Raw genomic sequence first — 20576 nt, 5'->3', positions numbered from 1 at the left:
ACTATTTTTTGAAAATTCCACTTTGATTCCATAAGTAGAATACTATGATAAAGGAGAGAAAAACTAATGAAATTTGGGGAAAATGCAACATTCTCTAGCAGAAAAAATAAGACCAGAATTTCAGTAGATAGATATATAAATGTGAAAATAAGTCTTACTTAAGAACTAATACTGCTGATATTGCACCACCTGGACCTAACACTTAAAACCTTCTGTTTATATGAAAGCTGTAGATTGAGTTGGATTTTTGTAAGGTTTCTAGAATGCATTTTAAAAAAATTAGTAGTGTTTTATAGGAAGCACCTATTAAGGAGTTGCCACTTCACATATATTGGATTTTTTTCTTCCTCTTGCTAATATTCATCAGTGTAAAAATTCACTAGAATCTAAGCCAAATTCCTATTTCTAAATAAAAGAAAGATATTCTGTGTATGTATATGTATGATAAACTGATAGTGATCTATTATATTTTTCTAATCCATATAACTTTAGTATAAAGTGAATCATCGTCAGATTTTCAATTCAAATTCCTCCTTACTGAGCGAAGGAAGCAAAAGCATTGTCTTGTTTCTATGGACCTCCATAATGTATGGCTTATATTAAATGAGATGATTGTATTATTTGAACAAATTCCTAACACACACACACACACACACACACACACACACACACACACAAAGTCTGTGTGAGAGTACCACAGGCATTGATTTCAAATACAATTTCCATTTAAGGCATACTCCAAGGGACTGAAGGATTCATTTGTTAAAAAACAAATCTTCTAGTGGCTGAGACATTCAGGACCAGGAAGTGGGCTAAGCAAAATCAAACTTCTAAGTATGTGCTTGGATAGAAATTGGAGTAATTACTTTTTTGCTGGGGGGGGGGGTGTGTGAATTATTTAATTGATGTTAGCTGTGTATTGTGAAAATAAGTTTCTCTTACCTCAGGTTGAGACTTAGTTGACTTCTCTAGTTAATCTATTTATGGTACATTGATTGTTATGTATAGCCAAAAAAAAAAAAAAAGACAACAAAATTCAGTAAGTATTTATTTCTATCGTGTGTGTGTGTGTGTGTGTGTGATGTTTTTGTAGGAATCTGTGACACCAAAAGAGGGAATAGGATTTCCTGGAACCAAAATTGCATATGGTTTTGCTCAGCCTGAGTGCTGGATCCATACTTGGGTCTTCCAGGAAAGCAGTGAGCTTTTGTAATGGCTGAGCCATCACTGCAGTCCCATTAAGCTACCAAATTTTAGAAGTGTGAAATCAGATTCTGTTGTAGATTCAACATTTTATTTATGAATCTATAATAGCTACAAGTAGTGCCATAGAAGTTGAGTGTGAGCAAATCCATAAGACGACTATGGAGCTCCTTCAATGCATTTGACAATATAATTTGCTGAATGAGCAATTTGCCTCATGAAATTACAACTTTAATTTCCTCCTCCAACAGATACTGTTAAAACCAAAACTCAGTATAATGTTTGTGTGCTAAATGATAAACATTCATTTACCCAGTGGCTCTTAGAACTGGCTGTAGTTTGTTGACCATTTCTAGACTCATACATTTTGCTGCAACATCCATTAGCACATGATTGATCTGGTATGCACAAGATCACAAACACTCCACTGTGAGCCAAGTAATCTGCTTCCCTTTAGCAGAACAAACAGACCCTATGAAGGAGAAAAGAGAAAGTCAAGAACTGTGAGTCCTAGCTTTAGACCTGCCAAGATCTCTCCCTCAGATAATCTGTTGACTAAAAAGCAATCAGGAGACCATATATCTTCTGAGAGTCAGAATGGAGATATCAATGTCATACTTAAAATGACACGGAAATAAATGAATTTTGTTTCTTTTATCCACAGCTATTTTACTGTGTTACTGCTTCTCAGTGTTCCAGTCAGGACACTTGAATTTCTAGTATTTAAAGTTGATGAAATGCCATATTGAAGAGCTGAAACATGGATATAAGGAAGTTTTGAGATTTCATAACTACCAATATGGAAAAGCTTAGTGCACACCTCCATATGAAATCCATGCCAAACACCTATATTAGGGTGTGTTCCTGAATATAGCCCATTGTTTAGAGCAATTATCTGAAGACTTGTTTGTTTTTAGCTTGTTTGGGCTGAAAATCACTAGCTCTTAAGTACAAAAAGCATGATCAACAAGGGTGGCAGGTCCATTGTCTTGGCTTGCACCCTGTCTATGTACACTTCTCTTCCTTTAGATGAGGACATTTTCTAAAGGAAAAGGACAGAACTCTTTATTCCTAAATTAGAGAATAAAATAAGGAATTAAGGAGAAAATGACTCAGAGACAAAAGGATTTGTTATGCAAATTTGTATCCTCAGTACTCAGAGAAGAGGTAGACTTGGGACAAGTGGAGACTGGCTAAGTGTGGTGGTTTCAGGAGGATCCTGGAAGTATAAAAAGAGATGGAAAATGAAAGGAGAATAGTGATGAACACTGCTGTTTTCAACCCACATGTGTCTAAGAGAGTGCAGAAACATATACATCTACCTAGACAAAAATACAGGGAGAGAAAGACATGGGGTGTGTGTGTGGGGGGGGGGGGGAGAGAGAGAGACAGAGAGAGAGACAGAGAGAGACAGAGAGAGGCAGAGAGAGACAAAGAGAGACAGAGAGAGAGACAGAGAGAGACAGAGAGAGAGACAGAGAGAGACAGAGAGAGACAGAGAGAGAGACAGAGAGACAGAGACAGAGAGACAGAGAGAAAGAGAGATGATTTATGAAGTTTCTTTACAGAATGTCTTTGCTGAGACTATATTAAAAACAAACGTTTCAATGTTTTATTACTATAAGTTTTCAAATATAATGGAAGAATACAAATGATTTTCCCTTTTAAAGAACCCAATAGGGGCAGTGGTGGAGTATGTCTTTAATCCCAGCACTTGGGAGGCAGAGGCAGGCAGATTTCTGAGTTCTAGTCCAGCCTGGTCTACATAGTGAGTTCTAGGACAGCCAGGGCTACACAGAGAAGCCCTGTCTCAAACAAACAAACAAACAAAAAAGTATATTTTGGACTGTTGAAATGGCTCAGTGGTTAAGAGCACTGGCTTTTCCAAAGGTCCTGAGTTCAAATCCCAGCAACCTCATGGTGGCTCACAACCACCCATAATGAGATCTGACTCCCTCTTCTGGAGTGTCTGAAGACAGCTACAGTGTACTTACACATAATAATAAATAATCTTTTAAAAATAGAAATACATATGTGTGTGTGTGTGTTTGTGTGTACGTATATATGTATATATCCAAAAAAGGTACAAAGACATCCAAATTTTAATCTTACAAACATTCTATGATCTTAGGTGTGATTGTCATAGTAATATTGACCATTTTGACTTCAAATTACTTCCACGTCATGTTCACTCCCTGTTGTTATATAATAAGTTAGCAAGAAATGAAATGTTAGAGCAATCTTCATTTATTCTCTCCATATAAAATATATATATATCTTCAATATACATGGTTGGGGTTTTTAATCTAGTATATACTAAAGCTTAAGTCAAGGGCTGGTTGAGTTGAATTTTCAAGGGAATATTCTTGAGTAATTGCCTTTCTTTCCACTAATGCTAAAGACTGTCTATATTTTGCTCTGAAAGCTTTTGGAAATCTGTATATCAGGAAATTGATACATAAATTACTCAGATAAAAGGCTTCAAGTCTGATAATATTCAGAGCTGATATATAATGCAATGACTCTTTAAAACTAATTCTAAGTAGTTACCAGTTTCACATTAATACTCATTGTTACTGTGTCATGAAATGATATTTAAATATTACGTCCTCATTGCTTTTACTTTAGGTGGCCCATATTTGAGGGACTACATCACAGTTCAAAGTGTTGCAGCTTCTTCAATTATCACACTCTATTTTACAGACTTGGGTCAGCAAGTCGGGTGGACTACAGTAAGTGTCCATTGGAGTTTAAGACCTACAATATACTGTTTTAAATTTAATGTTTATATTTTAGGCTTTTTTAAGTAATAGAAATTGAACCCAGTGCCCTACTCAAGTAAATTGAAAAGTCTGATCATTTCTGTCAGATACATTTATATTGAAATTCAACACTGCAAATATGTCTTTTAGAAAATGTTAAATTACCCTGCACACAAACTGAAGATATTTTTGCAAAATAAGGAGAAATTAATTTCAATAATATACTCATGAAGGAACTGTATGAAGATTTTATAAAGAACTATAAAAATTCAAGGGGGACCAGAAGAATTAAATAATTATGTACACAGATAAAAATACATAATAAGGAATCATTAAAGACCACCATATCTAAAGTGAACTTCCTCGTAGATATGTAAAACTCTACTATAGATGTACCAAAATCATTGGACAAAGTTTGATTGAAACACAAGGTTTTTGTGGCATAAAGAAAGAAAGGAATTTTTTTTCATATCATTCTACTGAAAAAGAGGTCCATCTGTTTACTTTATTCCTTATCTATTGAGTTGTATTGCACAGTTTTGGGCTCATGGGTACATTCTCTGCCTTCTCTTTTTTGAGAGGGTAACAGTTGTAGTTCTTAAAATTGCTACCTCAGAATTTAATGATATAGAAAGAAGAGGACTGCACCAAAGGAACTGAAGGGGAAAAGTTCTTGAAACCACTTCGAGAGATCGAAATACCTACGATCGAGGCAATCAATTAATAGAAAAGTTTCAACAGCCAGAGTAAACTCCATAGATCTCTTAGTACAAAGAAAAATCAAAGGTGATAAGCAATTCTTGCAATGATATGCAGAGAATGCAATCTTCTCTGTCATCATTTTTATTTCACAATTGGCACATTTCATGTATATTCTTCAAAAATGAGAATTTTTGATTTTTTTTACATTTGTGTTTTGTGTTACAATATAATGTATATTTGTAACGTTTTTATTTCCAGTCTTTTTCCATTCAAGTGCATTCTGTTTTATTGGCACTAAAAATAGTTTTATCATTCATAATGTTTTGAGCAGTTTCCTTATACAATCAATTTTAAAATTGATAAATACGGGGAATGGAGAGGCAGCTCAGCACTTAAAGCTGGTAGAGGCTCCTGGTTCAATTCTCAGTACCCACCTGGCTTCTCATTGTTCTCAGTCCCATCAGCTTCTTCAGGTCTTCAAAGTCACTGCGTACTTATGTATGAAAGACTTGTTTTGTAAACAAAACACCCATAGACATTAAATAAATGAGTATTTTAAAAACTAATAAACATACATGCTCAGTTATATGTTAAAAAAAATCCTTCTCTAAGTCATGTGTTTATTTTTATATTTATTAATTTACTACTTTTCCAAATTAATTTTAAGATATATTCCCCTTCCATGTTTAGTAATGAGGCCCTTAATGAGGGTTAGTATAATGGGACCTGTGGTATTATGAATTTGTTTTTAGTTTCCAAACTCTGTTCAGCCTTTGAGTACTAAATTGTTAGGCTAATAATTAAATTTAAAATAGTATTAGTTCTTCTGAAATACAGGAATATTAAGGTTAAAACTACTGATGCATTCATTTGTAATATATATATATATATATATATATATATATATATATATATATATATATATATAATATTTAACATGGAGCTTGAGCAGGCTTAGTTAAAGATATTTCAGGTAGGTAAATCTGACCTACAATGATTTAAGTATTCGTGGATTCTTTGAGCAAACTTATGATGAAGAGTAAATTTTCTTCCCTGGGATTGTGCTAAGGTGAGAGACATCAGCCATGAGTTCATTAGAAGCTTCCAGCTGCACTAGCAGGATAAGCAATGAAGAAGAAAAGCAGTAAAGGAGAATTCTTTGATATCTATACTAGAGAATTATACTTATTTGAGAAAAAAATTCATCTAAGCAACAAAGAGGGATCTAGAAATTGGTTAGCATTCTGAAATCAGCCTTATGATTCACACACTCTTTTGCCCTAAACAGATCAGTCTAATAAATGCTTAAAAAAGACATTGCAACCACACCTACTTTGTGTCCTCTAAATTGTATAATGGACATCTTTTATCCTGTGTGACATTTATATACATTTATAAAATATTCAAATGCATATGGACAATCAGCCATTTTGTAGAGTCAGTAGAAATTGTTAGATATAGCAAAATGAAATTACAGTTTGACTTGCGTCTTACATGAAATATCGGTGGTCAACAGTAATGAAAACATTTCTTCTCCACTAAATGACTGTGATGAATGCTTAAAATATCAACCTATTTTTCACCACACAAACACTGGTATCTAAAAATAGTAATTTTCATCATTTTTGCATTCATCTCTCTCTTGTATATGTTCATAGCTCTAAGCTACTTGTCTCTAGCATATATTCTAGATTGGGTTACACAATTGAAGGTACACAATTATTTAATCACCAGGAAGGTACTGCTCTGTCATACTTCTGAGTGGGTAGCTGTTTCTATATTATAAAGCAACTGATCTTTTCTTATGCAACTTATTTCTTATATTTAGAGAGTGCTTTATATGGGATCACATAGGTTTGGGGACAATATTTACTTTTCTCTAAGTCTTGTTCCCTTGGGAGTGACCCTGTTTAACTCCTGATGAATACTAGGTTTCATTTCATTGTTATCAACTTATTTTTCATAGCTACAATGGAGGTCGCTGGAAATCTGATGGTCTTCAATGATTTGCATTGGGTCCTATTATTTGGTACATAATTAATTATTTGGGACTCTCTTGAATTTTTAGTGCTCTTCATAAAATATTCACACAGTTCTTTCCTGAGTATACGGTTTGAAATGAATTTCTCCAGATGCAAACATTGTTGAGCTTGAGTGCAGGAGGATTTGACAATATTTTCTTGAAGACATGATATCAGTGTTATATCTTGACAATTAGTTCATACACATAAGATATAGCACATCATAGCATGAGTAATAATGTCAGGCCTTGGTGCCCCACCATGAGATGAATCCCAAGTTGGGCCTGACACAGTCACTAGACCTCCTTTCTTTCATTCTCTTCCACATTTTTGTCTCTCTAGTTCTATTACACATGAACAGTTCTGGGTTAGAAATTTTGACTGTGGGTCTTAACCATGTCCTCCCACTTGGGGACCTGTCGATTGAATGGAGGTGGCTTCTTCAAGTTCTCTCTCCCCATTGTGCATTTTGGCTAAGGATACCCTATTGACTCTGGGAAGTCTTTCACATCCCAGGTCTCTGGGACTTTCTAGAGGGCCCTCCCACTTCCCACCTCCAGAAACTGCATATTTCTATTCATTCTCCTGGCCCTTTCTGTTTCTCTCCTGTTTGCCCTGCCCCATTCCTGATCCTATTTCCCTTTTCCCCTCCTGCTCCCCCTCATCTCTTTTACCCACTTCCCTCCCTCCCTCTGCCTCCCATGATGTTTTTTCACCTTTCTAAGTGGGATTGAAGCAGCCTTACTTGAACAGTTTTTGTTAAACTTTATATGGTCTTTGTGTTACAGCATGGATATTCTGTACTGTTTAGCTAATATCCACTTATCAGTGAGTACATACCATGCTTGTCCTTTAGAGTCTGGGTTACCTCATTCAGGATGGTATTTTCTACTTCCATCCATTCGTCTGCAAATTGATGATGTCATCGTTTTTAATAGCTAAATAGTATCCCATTGTGTAAATGAATAATAATTTCTGAATCCACTCTTTGGTTGAAGGACATCTGGGTTGTTTCCTGATTCTGGCTATTACAAATAAGGCTGCTGTAAACATAGTGGAGCATGTGTTTTGGTGGTATGGTAGAACATCTTTCGAGTATATGCCCATGAGTGGTATAGCTGGGTCTTCAGATAGAACTATTTCCAATTTTCTGAGTAACCACCAGATTGATTTTCATAGTGGTTGTGCCAGCTTGAAATCCCACCACCAATGGAAGAGTGTTCCTCTTTCTCCACATCTTCGTTGGCATGTGCTGTTTTGATCTTAGCCATTCTGATGGATATAAGGTGGAATCTCAGGGTTGTTTTGATTAGCATTTCCCTGAAGACTAAGGATGCTGAACATTTCTTCAAGTGCCTCTCAGTTATTTGAGAGTCCCTTTTGAGAATTCTCTGCTTAGCTCTAGACCACATTTTTTAATTGGGTTATTTTGGTTTTTGGAGGCTAACTTCTTGAGTTCTTTTTTATATATTTTGGATATGATAAATGGAACCTCATACAATGTAGGAAATTCTGTAAGACAAAGGACACCATTAATAAGACAAATCGGCAACATTAAGATTGGGAATAATCTCTTCACTAACACTACATTCAATATTTTTCAATATCTAAATTGTCTCTTTCCCTTTTTTCCTTGATCCCAAAGATAGATACATTTAAGCATAAGTATGTTGGTCCTGTTATTTGAATCTTGTATAAGTTCATGTTTTAAGATGTATTGTTACTCTTGATTTGATCACCGTATCCCCAGCTCTAGTGTACATATATTTTGGATAAATGTAGGGAGTTTTAAATAAAAACATTAATGATCTCTGGAAATCAAGATGCAATTGAACTTTAAAACCATTTAACTTATTTCAGATGAATAGTGGCACTGATGACTTTGGGAATTCTTCTTGAAACTCATGACCAAAACAGTTTCTTATTTAGATCTTTTTGTCCATGGAGACAAGTATTTTTAAGGGTACCTTCAGTTTTGATAGATAGCATATGGTTTTAAATATTCATTTCCAAAAAGGTTGAAAATTTGTGCTGTTGTTATTTCTTATGATCTTCAAAACTTCATAGCCATAATCAATCTCTTATCCAGAGAATATTTTTACAGCAACAACAACAATAACACAAATTAACCTAGGTTTGTAATGACCTAAAAATTTCTCATTCCTGGAAATATCTCATTCCTGGAAATGTCTTAAAAGAGGGCTTTGGGCTTTGATTAGGTGTTTTTTTTTTTTTTCTCTTTTATCTCATTATTATGATTTGTTGAAATTGCTTAGTGCATATGGATGATTTACATAGTAGATTGTTCACATCAGAGTTAGACTTAAGGAAAAGAAAGCAGTACTTGTCTAATACAATACCATCATAAATGATATTCAGTAATGCAAAGTGATCTTACTCTTGGGAAACTACTAACAATATAATTCACAGCTGTCCTTTGTTTAATAGCTGTTTAATGCCACTGTGTTTTTACTGTTAGTTTCTGGTTATTCTGAGGTATGCTATTTAATTTGTTCACAGAAGTCAAATATAGAGTTAGAAACCAAACTATCAACTTAATAATAATGACAAAAGTAAAGATAATTTAAAAACTTATATTAATATATTAAAGAAAGTTTAAGCTCAAAAATGCTACCTAATTTATAACTGATTTTTTTAGTTTATTTTTCTAGAAACATTTTCTCTTTCTCTTTATTGTAAATCAAGTGGTTTTGCATACTTGCTGTACTTAATTGACATATTCAAACATAAATCAACTTTATAATCTCTAGCAAGATCTAACATGGCTTTATGTAACCTGAACACATATAAATGTGTTTTCTCTCTTTTTTTTTTAAAGAATACAAGATGCAAGGATTCCTATGACCTGTAGATTGTATCAACTAACATAATTAACCCAGATGCTAGAGTGTAGAAAAGGTGTTTACTTTCTATGCAGCTACTGGACAGATTTATATGTAGAACTTAGCTATATATGCTTTAGTAGCATGGGGCCCTAGATTCAATATTCTACATATAACAAAGGGAAATAATTCACCAAGATGAAGATGCCATAGACATTCCAAAGACTCAAAAGGACCTCCATTGTCTACTTAAAGGAATACAACTTCAAAAGAAAAAAAAAGTCCAAAAAAAAAAAAAAAAAAAAAAGAAAGAAAGAATGAAAAAACTGGTTCATATATGTAATGCAGAGAAACCTGAAGGAAAAAGCATATTAACAAAATATAAAATAAATGACTTAATGAATTATAACTTAATTGCAATTTGTGAATTCAAAATAAAATCAAGTCCTTACTGTTTACAATGGAATTTATGAGTACTTATCACTTGCTTGGCTTCTGCATGAATAAGCTTTTGTCTGGTCTCTTTTCAGTTTTCATCAGAACACAAATTCCACTTTGTAAACGACCACAGTAATATATCTATGCAGTCTTTGGTTTTTATCATAAAACAATTTTGATACCTTTTTCAGTTTAATAAAGTATCTTTTATCTTTTCTTTTATTTGCCCTCAAATGAATGCTTTGAGACATTGTCCAAAAGTTGGTGCCATTCTCTAGCGTATTCAATGTTTAAAATTCACATCTAGTTCCCATTTGAACTGCTGTGTTTTAGCTTATGAAATATTGGTGATAAAATATTGTCTTTTAAATTGTATTCATGTCTATGAGCATACTGTCCTGAATTTTATTTAAGAGATAACAAAGGGGAAAACATAGTTTAATTTCCTCTGACTCTGAATAACTTTATTCATAATATCTGATAAAATTTTATTAGTTTAAATTATAGTGGCTTTTCATGAAATTTTACTATTACCCACAACATTTTTCATATTGAATATATCATATAGAATTTGCTAAAATTTGACTTTGTTAAATCAGGTGGCATTGGATTAAACATTTAAAAATTTTTAATATAAAGCAAACAGCCTTATTACTACAAAACATTATCTGAAACATATTATGGGACATTCCTGATGGTTAATAATCTCACTGTCTCTCTAGTCATCGTCCCCACTCTCTGTCTCTCTCTTTCCCTCTTTCTCTGTCTCTTTCTCTCTTCCCTTTTTCTTGCTGAAATAGGGCCTCATATTGTACCACAACTGGCTTCAAACTCATGGCAATTTCCCTGACCCATCTTCCTCAATTTTGATATGATATGAGAACAAGCATGCTAAGCATAATGATCATCTGTTTGCATTTCAATAAGAAGGCACCTCACCTCATAAGCAGTGAATTAATATAAATTCTTATGTAGAATTTATTTTAGAAAAATAATCATGTTTTTACAGTTTTTCTTATTGTTAGTCTTTTTTGCTCCTGACATAAGTGATTCTATATTCAGAATTACAACTAAAAACACAAAACTATATGCATAAGTACATAATGATATTACATAATCCATTATCAAAGCCTAGATATATGTTTATACATAACATATATTTATACACCTATGTAATAGCATACTCATGTGGGTACTTAGAGTTTTTCTATAACCTAGGCTGGCCTTAACTCATGAAGCCCTTGACTCAGATTCAGTATTGCCCACTGTAGCCTGGGCTTTTGTAGATCAATTAAGTTAAATTAAATAATCCTCTATAGACATGTCATCTGAACAATATAATGTAGAAAATCTCTCATTGAGACTCTTCCCAAGTAAATGCAGATTGTGAGTAGTTGAAACTTAAAGTTAAGTATTATAAGGTATAACATTTCAAATAGACAAGACTTAGTGTTTTGTTTTAATGATGGGAGAGTTAGTTGATTTTTATAAAAGAAATATGTGTGTAGAAGGGAGAACGCAACAAGAAGGGAAAGTAGATGCTTTTACTATGTTCTTTTCAATGAGTGGGTACTTCACATCGGGTGTAGATTGAGCAGGGCAAAACTAAATCATAGTTAAATGCATTTGCCTAATCACATAGAATGATTTTGCACTATTTGTTACTAAGTTCAAAATCAGAGGATATAACACTATTGCTTTTCTAATTTCAAATCTTGTGTGTGTGTGTATATGTGTGTGTGTGTGTGTGTGTGTGTATGTGTGTGTATGTGATGGATAAGTGCCTAAATTGTAATGAATGGTGACAATGTGAAATCTTAAGAGAGACCTACTGCTTTACAATGACCAGTACAATGATATAGAAGTGCACGGAGATGCACAGAGTTTGGTTCTGGGCAAATAACTGTGTAAATAGCCACATTAATCTAACTTTGGATGTTTTCATTTGCTATTTCATTGCAATAAAATAGTTGTTTAGAATCATTTTAAAAAATGTGTCTACATTACCAATTCTTCTTAGCTCTAAGTGAGTTCCTCTGAGCAAGATTTATTTGCAGCAGTATCTAGCCTGTTTTGAAAAAGTCAATATCTGTTCATATATTTCACCATATTATGTATTTGATCAATTCTCATGAATGAATGCACCTGAATCTTAAAATATTTATAAAAATATTTTTAATCCAAATGTACTTTCTACTTTCAGGTCTTTTTGGCTGAATACTCAGGACCTCTGTTAATATACCTTCTTTTTTACTTGAGGAGCTCATACATATATGATGTCAAGGAGAGCACTAGATGGCCCCGGCACCCTGTGGTACAGTAAGTGACAGACATGGGAGACACAAAGGTGACATATGTATCCTGAATAAAGAATAGACTACTTCTCCATAATTACATTGTTAGTTAAAGGCATCAGAATTTAAAGCAAATCTAACTTTTGGACCAATGCATCTTAACTCTTATCACACTATAAGGTACCAGCTATTCACTTTCTGATCACATGTATGGCAGAAGCACACCTGCCTCCTAACATCAGGAAGATTGGGATCATATAGCATAACTCAGAAAATATAAAACATTGTAGGTCCATACTATAATATTACTAAGTCATATAGATTTTATATAATAGAGTTGAAGACTCTGGGATAGAGGAGCAAAACTTTAATTCCAGCACTGTGAGTTTGAGGACAGCCTAATCTGTATTAGTATCAGAACAGCCAAGGCTACACAGAGGATCTTGTCTCAAAAACAAAACAATTTTCTTTCTGGAAAACAACCAATTTGGATAACTGTGGTGCACTGGGAAGTCAAGCAGACTCTCTTGGTGCATTCTGCAGCAGTTTTAGCAACCAAGGTAAAAACTGAGGGGATCTTGGAGATAAAGATCATGACAAATTCATTCCTGTGACCAAGCTGGGCCACATGTTCAGGGTCATGAAAGTAAAATCCCTATAGAAGATCTACATGTTCTCCATGCCTCTTAAGGAACTCATGGTTATTGACTTTTTCCTGGAAGCATCCTTAAAAATGAGGTTTGAAAGATCATGCCAGTGCAGAAGCAGAGTTGGGCTGGCCAGGGGACCAGGTTTAAGGCTTTTGATGCTACTGGTGAGTATAACAGCCAAGTTGGTTTTGGTTATAAGTGTTCCAAGAATGGCAGATAGTCACTGACATCTGAGGAGCTACTGTCTTCTTTGTCAAGCTTTCCATCATCCCTGTGTGGAGAAACTACTTTGGAAACAAGACTGGGACACCCTACCCTATACCCATGCAGGATGACAAGCTGCTGCGTCTGTGTGCTGATCACTGTTCCCAAAGGCACTGAATCTGTCTCTGCTTCTGTGCACAAGATGCTGTTGCTGATGGCCAGAATTAACGATGTTACGCATCAGCTTCTAGGCCTTTGGCTAACATCAAGTTTAAAAATGTTTTAAAGAAAAAAAAAATCAAACTTCAAATTCTGTGACTTAAAAGTATCTCAAGTGAACTAAGAAAGCACAAGAGCATTGAGGTCCAGTGAATGCTGTGGTAATCCAATCCCATCCTGATGTTTACATCTCATTATAGACACTAAGGCTCAGCCATGCTGAGGACTCCTTGTTTCGACTCCCCAGTGCCCTTCTCTACACAAGTTGTTCAACCACAACTTTCCCAATTCTCATAGCTTCCCCTCTATTATCTAGATTTCAAGAATGATGTCAATATTGTCCATATTGCTCACTTCCAGTGGTCATTCCAATTACTTTCATAAATCTTACTAGTTTAGCTTGTTTCTTATTTTCTAAACTATGTTTCTGTGATCATTGTTGATTTTTTTCTCTAAATTTAACTCCTGCAATACTTGCAATACGTTGTTGACATGGCGTAGTTTATACAAATTACTCATTGTAATAATTTAGTTTGATAGGTGAACTCATTGCATACATACTTATTTCACTTTGGGTATTTAATGGGTTATATTGCAACTGGTCAATCGAGAAACTGTTCATATTAAAAGAATATGTATTATAAAGCCATTTAGTCTACTGTAGGAACAGAAGAACGGTTACTGTAGCCCTTCACAAAGGTACAACAGAAAATTGATTCTTTAAAATGATAGGCTTTTCAAGGAAGCTTTGAAATATAAAACTCTTCATTTTTCTTCAATTAAATTGACTGTTTAATAAAGTTAGGACATAAGTTTAGGGTGTTGGAAGGAGAACACAACACTTGGATTTTAAGAATGAATTTAAGCATATATTGAATATACAGCACAGATTGAAAGATGAACAATTAAGATACAAATGAACTGACTGACAGATTACTATTCTTAAACACAAACAGCATGTTTGACAGCAAATTAGTAACAAGTCCATCAGTAGCACGTGTTTTCCAAAGCACCAAGTATAATAATTTCCACAATTAATTCCTGGTAGTAATATAAGAGTCCTTTCTTAAAACATTAGCCTTGAGTGGTTGGCAGAGATTTAAGAAAACTGTGCAAGATTCTAAAGAGTAATCTCAAAATGGATCAGTAAAGAAGAAGAACATGCTTAGGTCAAATTATTGATCAGAAGTAAGGAAGCTACATTACCATAGGCTGTTGTGATTGCTTTTGTATACTTCAAAGAACTTGAATGAAGGCCATTTTATGAAATACACCACAGATATTGGACATACCTTTTTGCAGAAGTCTAGTTGGAGCTGCCCTGGATAACTTAACTTCCCTTGCGGACCAGTTATCATAGTCATATTTAGAAGAATGGAAACTGCCTAAGGAGAAGAGCAATCTATAGTTTGTCTAGCTATAAAATTTACAAACTACTTCAAAGATTAGCTTAGCAAAATATTTTCAAGGGTATAGTATTTATATTTACATCTTGGTGATTACCAAGATGCCCCTAATTGGACTGAAGGCCCATCAGACAGTAGGTAATTTGGCCTGCTATTGCAAACCAGTGCTTAGTAGTATATGGTGATTATTGAATATTTTATTTACTTTACTGTCAGTACTACTCCTAGTGTATTTATCTAAGTAAAATAAGCTCTTTCTATGATAAACTAAATGTCTTTTATTATTAAATAAGTGGCATGTTTCAATTTTTACTCCACTGAACTGCTTAAAGTATATTATATTTGAGCCATGTTTATTTGAAATATATTTTATTATTATTTTATTTATTTAAAACCCAGTTGTTGACCCTCTCAGTTCCCCCTCCCCTGGTTCCTCATCCTATTCCTCCTCTCTCTTGCTGTCTAGAGGATGCCCCACCTCGCAGGCCTCCCTTTTCCCAGAGGCCTCAAGTCTATCTAGGATTAAGTGCATCTTCTCCCACTGAGGCCTGCCAAAGAAGATCTCTACTGTGTTTGTTTATGCTCCTGATTGGTGGTTCAGTCTCTGGGAGCTCCCTGGGGTCTGGGTTAGTTGACACTGCTGGTCTTCCTATGGGGTTGCTCTCCCTTTCAAATTCTTCAGTCCTGTGCCTACTTCAACCATAGGGGTTTCTGACTTCAGTCCAATAGTTGGGTGTAAGTATCTATGTCTTTCTCAGTCAGCTGTTGGTGGGACCTCTCAGAGGACAGTGATGCCAGGACATACTTTGGAAAAACATCATAGCATCAGTAATAGTGTTAGGTTCTGGTTACACCCCCCCCACCCCCCTGCCCCGACCCTGAGATGGATCCCAAATTGGGCTGGTCATGGGACTGCCTTTACTTCAGTATCTTCTCCAATTTTATTTCTGAACATTTTTTAGACAGGAACAATACTGGGTCAGAAATTTTGACTGGGGGTTAGTAACCCTGTCCCTCCACTTAAGGCCCTATCTACCTACTGATGGTAGACTCTTTGAGATCCCTCTTTCCAATGTTGGACATTTGGGCTATGATCACCTCCATTGAGTCCTGACAGTCTTTCACCTCCCAGTTATCTGGGTCTTTCTAGAAGGTCACCCACCACCTCCCATACCCTGAGGCTGCTTATTTCTATTCATTGATCCCATTCCCCTTTCCTCCTCCACCTCCCCTATCCCTCTCAAATCCCTTCCTCCCTTTGCCTTCTATGATTATTTCATTCCCTATTCTAAATGTGGTTGAAACCTCCTCACTTGCTCCTTTTGCTTGTTACACTTTCTTATGGTCTGTGGATTGTATCTTAGGCATTCTGTACTTTTTGGCTAATATCTACTTATCAGTGAATACATACCATGCATGCCCCTTTGTGTTTGAATTGCCTCACTCTGAATAATATTTTCTAGTTCCTTCTATTTGCAGGTAAAATGAATGATGTCTTTGTTTTTAATAGCTGAATAGTATTCCATTATGCAAATGAATGACATTTACTGTATCCATTCTTTGGTTGGGTTGAGGGACATCTGGATTTCCTGCTTCAGGATGCTTTGAACAAGGTGGGGCATGTGTCCTTGTGGTGTGGTCAGGCACCTTGGGTTTATGCCCAAGAGTAGTATAGAGGGGTCTTCAGGTAGATATATTTCCAATTTTTTGACAAACTGCCAGATTGATTTCCAGAGTGTTTGTACCAGCTTGCAATCCCACCAAAAATGGAGGAGTGTCCCTTTTCTCCACATCCTCACCAGCATCTGCTGTCACCTGAGATTTTGATGTTAGCCATTCTGACTTGTGTAAGGTGGAATCTGAGGGTTGTTTAGCTTTTAAGTTCTCTGATGATTAAGGACTTTGAACATTTCTTTAAGTGTTTCTTGGTCATTTGATATTCTTCTGTTGTGAATTGTCTCTTTATCTCTGTACCCCGTTTTTAAGGGATTCTGGGGTTTTTTGGATGTTAACTTCTTGGGTTCCTTATATAGTTTAGATATTAGACATCTAGCTAGAGCAATTAGACAACAAAAGTAGATCAAGGGGATACAAATTAGAAAGGAAGAAGTCAAAGTTTCATTATTTCCAAGTGATATGATAGTATAATAAGCAACACCAAAAATTCCTCCAGAGAATTCCTACAGCTGATAAACACTTTCAGCAATGTGGCAGGATATTAATTAACTCAAATAAATCAGTAGCCTTCCTTTATACAAATGATAAACAGGCTGAAAATGAAATTCTGGATAAAACCAATCACAATAGCCACAAATAGTCTAAAATATCTTGGTGTAACTCTTAACCAAGAAAATGAAAGCTCTGTAAGACAAGGACTTCAAACAATTATCAACTGCATTGGAAAAACAAAAACAAAGGATAGACATAAAAAATTCTCAACAGTCTGCCATCAGTGGAAAGAGAGGCCCATTGGTCGTGTAAACTTTATCTGCCTCAGTACAGAGGAACGCCAGGGCCAAGAAGTGGGATTGGGTGGGGGAGCGTGTGGAGGACTTTTGGGATAGCATTGGAAATGTAAATGAAATAAAAACCCAATTAAAAAAATAAAAAGCTCAAGTCAACATGGATCTAGGACCTCAATGGGAAAGAACCCCAAAGTCATTGACTGGCACAGAGGGAAGTTTCCTGAACAGAACACTAGTGGTTCAGCCTTTAAGATCAACACTACACCTCATGAAAATGAAAAGCTTCAAGGTGAAATATACTATCAATTACTTTACATTTTTAACTATTCTAGCTTTCACTTACAATAAAATAGCTAAATGTGTTAATAGAATGTCTGTCCAAGAAAATTGGCCATCCTAAAAGACATTTAGCATTTACTTTGGAAAGAGGAGTTATATAAAAATGGCAAGAGGAGGAGCCTTAAATGCAGGGAAGCAAGCATATGAAGAGACAAATGTGGCAATGTGTCAGGTCATCAGAACCTATCAAATACAGGCTGCCATCAGACAGCATAGAAGATGAAATTCAAACTCTATTAATGTTCCAGTACTGACAAAAGAAAAAGCAGACAATTATAAAGTAATTTTGAATGTTGCAAAATGTCAACTACTCTCAACATAGGCATTGGTTATTTTTAAACTTGTTCATTATCTGCTTCAATCTGCAGGCAATTTCTTACAAACACATTGTTAATTATTATATTTATGCTACTTCCTAAGGCATATGGACACGAAAAATTTTTATGTTTGAGGTTATGAGATATTTCTGGTATCATCAGAAGTTATTTTGATATATTTTTATTAGTTATTTTCGTTATTAAATAAAATTTTAAATTGTTTAGAAAAAAATTAAATAAACATTTATAGCTAATTCGAATTAAATAAGATTTCTTGCTAATGAGACATTCTGATATAATTTACAAATTAAAATATCTGCTAAGATTTGTCAAGATCTGTAACACACACACACACACACACACACACACTCATATGTGTATATAGACTTGAAAGCATAAATAAGACTGCAGGGCTCAAGAATTTTCTGTGGCAGAGCAGAGCAAGAAAACAGAGGGAATTATGTGCTCAGTATATAATATATGCCTGTCAGAAAATTTTAAAACTAAATAACCTTTTAAAAATTACATAATATGGCATTTTATGGTGGGTTCCAGAAAAGCAGTTAATTGACTATTAATTTGTTCAATTTTCCAGCTTGGCTTTCTTCTGCCATTGTATCCACTACATCCGACTCCTCCTGGAGACTTTATTTGTTCACAAAGTTTCTACAGGACACAGTCCTATGAAAAACTTGATAAAGGTGAGAATTAAGATGCATTATGGGTTGAATTTATATTTCAAATAATAAAATTTACATTGCATCATTGTGCTAGCTATGGTTCAGTAGCTGTAAAGAAAGAAAGAAGGAGTGAGAGGGGGAGAGAGTGGGGAGAGAGAAAGAGAAAGAGAAAAGGCCCATGATGACAAAAAACTACTAGGGAAGTATAGGTTTATTTTTTCCTCCTATTGTATTATGTCTCCCTGAAATAAGCCAAGGCAGGGATTTCTTACATACAACTGTACCACCTACAAAGGAGAGCCATGACCCACAGTGACCTGGGCTCCTGCACATCAATGATTAATCAAGGAACTATCACAAAGGCATGAGTGCATACAAATCTTATAGAGGCATGCTCAATTTTCTAGTCTAGCTTTTGTCAGTTTGAAGAGAAACAACAAAGCAGATCCATCATCTATATGATATTACTCACTTTTTCTTATATCTACATATGTATCAACTTTTTAATTTTACTTGTGACTTAATCTTAGTTAATTAACCCTCTGAGAACATAAGATTATAAAGTAGATCATGCATGGAAATGTATTCATTTGAGCATTGAATCAGGTTTCTTAAACCCATTTGAAATGGAAGAAAGCCACATAGTATTATGTGGTTATCATAGCTTCCAGTGTGATGCTAGAATCTGCCATGAGGAAAAGGTAAGAATCTAAAAAGATCAAAGGTCAAGAAGCTACCAAAAAATTCATGAAAGTTTTCAGACACTGCATTGAAAATGTAAATTAGGAAACTTGACAATTCAAGTTTTCAATTCAAAATCAATATACTTTATCTTTTATTTGAATTATTATTATTAATATAGTATGCTCTTAAATTTTTTCTTTATACAAATATCTAAGAGAGAGAGAGAGAGAGAGAGAGAGAGAGAGAGAGAGAGAGAGAATTCTAGAATGCTTAGAGAATCCACTTTTTTAACTACCAATTTGAAACAGTGCCAGGAGAGTGCTTTAGCCTCTATGATCAAGTCTGACATAGTTTTCAACAAATAATCAGCATATATTTGTGGTAATTATTATGTTGGCATTGTACTATGTAGTACCAATACTTTGCTATAGATCATTTCTTTCAGTATATTAATATTATGATAAAAATATTTGTTCTTAATAAATAATTGTATGGTATAAAATATTGAATTTTGTCTTAAATACCCATGAATATATAAAACCTGCAACAAAGTTAGGTTATTCATAATAATACAAAAATTCATTGTTAAATGCTGTTTTATGTTTGGCAGAAGCAGTCCATGTATTCAGTTTGGATACTTTATTTTAAAAAATTACAATATCCAGTAGTTCAGTGGGGGAGACAAGAGCCTGTGAACCTCTCTGTGATATGTGGTGGACATATTTGAGTCCAGTATTGGCTATGTCCATTGCAGGTAGTCCATGGTCTGGGAGAACATTCCTGTATTGTTTGTACCATGAACAGAAAGCAGCTTTAGAAAGTCTGTATCATTCCGTTATTACATTCTAAATACTGCCAAGTCAGAGATATCCCATCAGACTTAGGGGTGATGGTGGTGGCATATAAGTCTTGTTCATAAATGAAAAGCCAACAATGTCCTTGAATTAATTCCCCAGAGCTGTGTCAAAGAGAAATTTTTCTGAATAAGGGTGGGGATAACCTTTGTCTGTGGGAAGAAACAAGTGTTTAGAATACAGCTTTTGATCATGGCATTTTAGATTAACAACTTGACAGGACCCTGATATAGCTGTCTCCTGTGAGGCTATGACTGTGCCTGGCAAAAACAGAAGTGGATGCTCACAGTCATCTATTGGATGGAGCACAGGGCCCCCAATAAAGGAGCTAGAGAAAGTACCCAAGGAGCTGAAGGGGTCTGCAACCCTATAGGAGGAACAACAATATGAACTAACCAGTACCCCCAGAGCTGTGTCTCTAGTTGCATATGTCACAGAAGATGGCCTGGTAGACCATCATTGGGAGGAGAGGCCCTTGGTCTTGCAAAGATCATA

At 34.9% G+C, this 20576-nt stretch overlaps 1 protein-coding gene across 1 annotated transcript in view; it reads left to right on the top strand.

Moving 5' to 3' along the window:
• The window catches only part of Tecrl (trans-2,3-enoyl-CoA reductase-like), a 77074-nt gene that overhangs the window by 42058 nt on the left and 14440 nt on the right, over window positions 1-20576 (top strand). The window contains exons 4-6 of the mRNA NM_153801.3: window positions 3832-3935; window positions 12173-12288; window positions 18459-18564. Coding sequence (NP_722496.2) covers window positions 3832-3935; window positions 12173-12288; window positions 18459-18564 — 326 coding nt within the window. The remainder of the gene's footprint in view (window positions 1-3831; window positions 3936-12172; window positions 12289-18458; window positions 18565-20576) is intronic.

This window comes from Mus musculus, chromosome 5, assembly GCF_000001635.26.
Source record: "Mus musculus strain C57BL/6J chromosome 5, GRCm38.p6 C57BL/6J".
NCBI lineage: Eukaryota > Metazoa > Chordata > Mammalia > Rodentia > Muridae > Mus > Mus musculus.
This window is presented reverse-complemented; position numbering and strand designations above follow the sequence as displayed.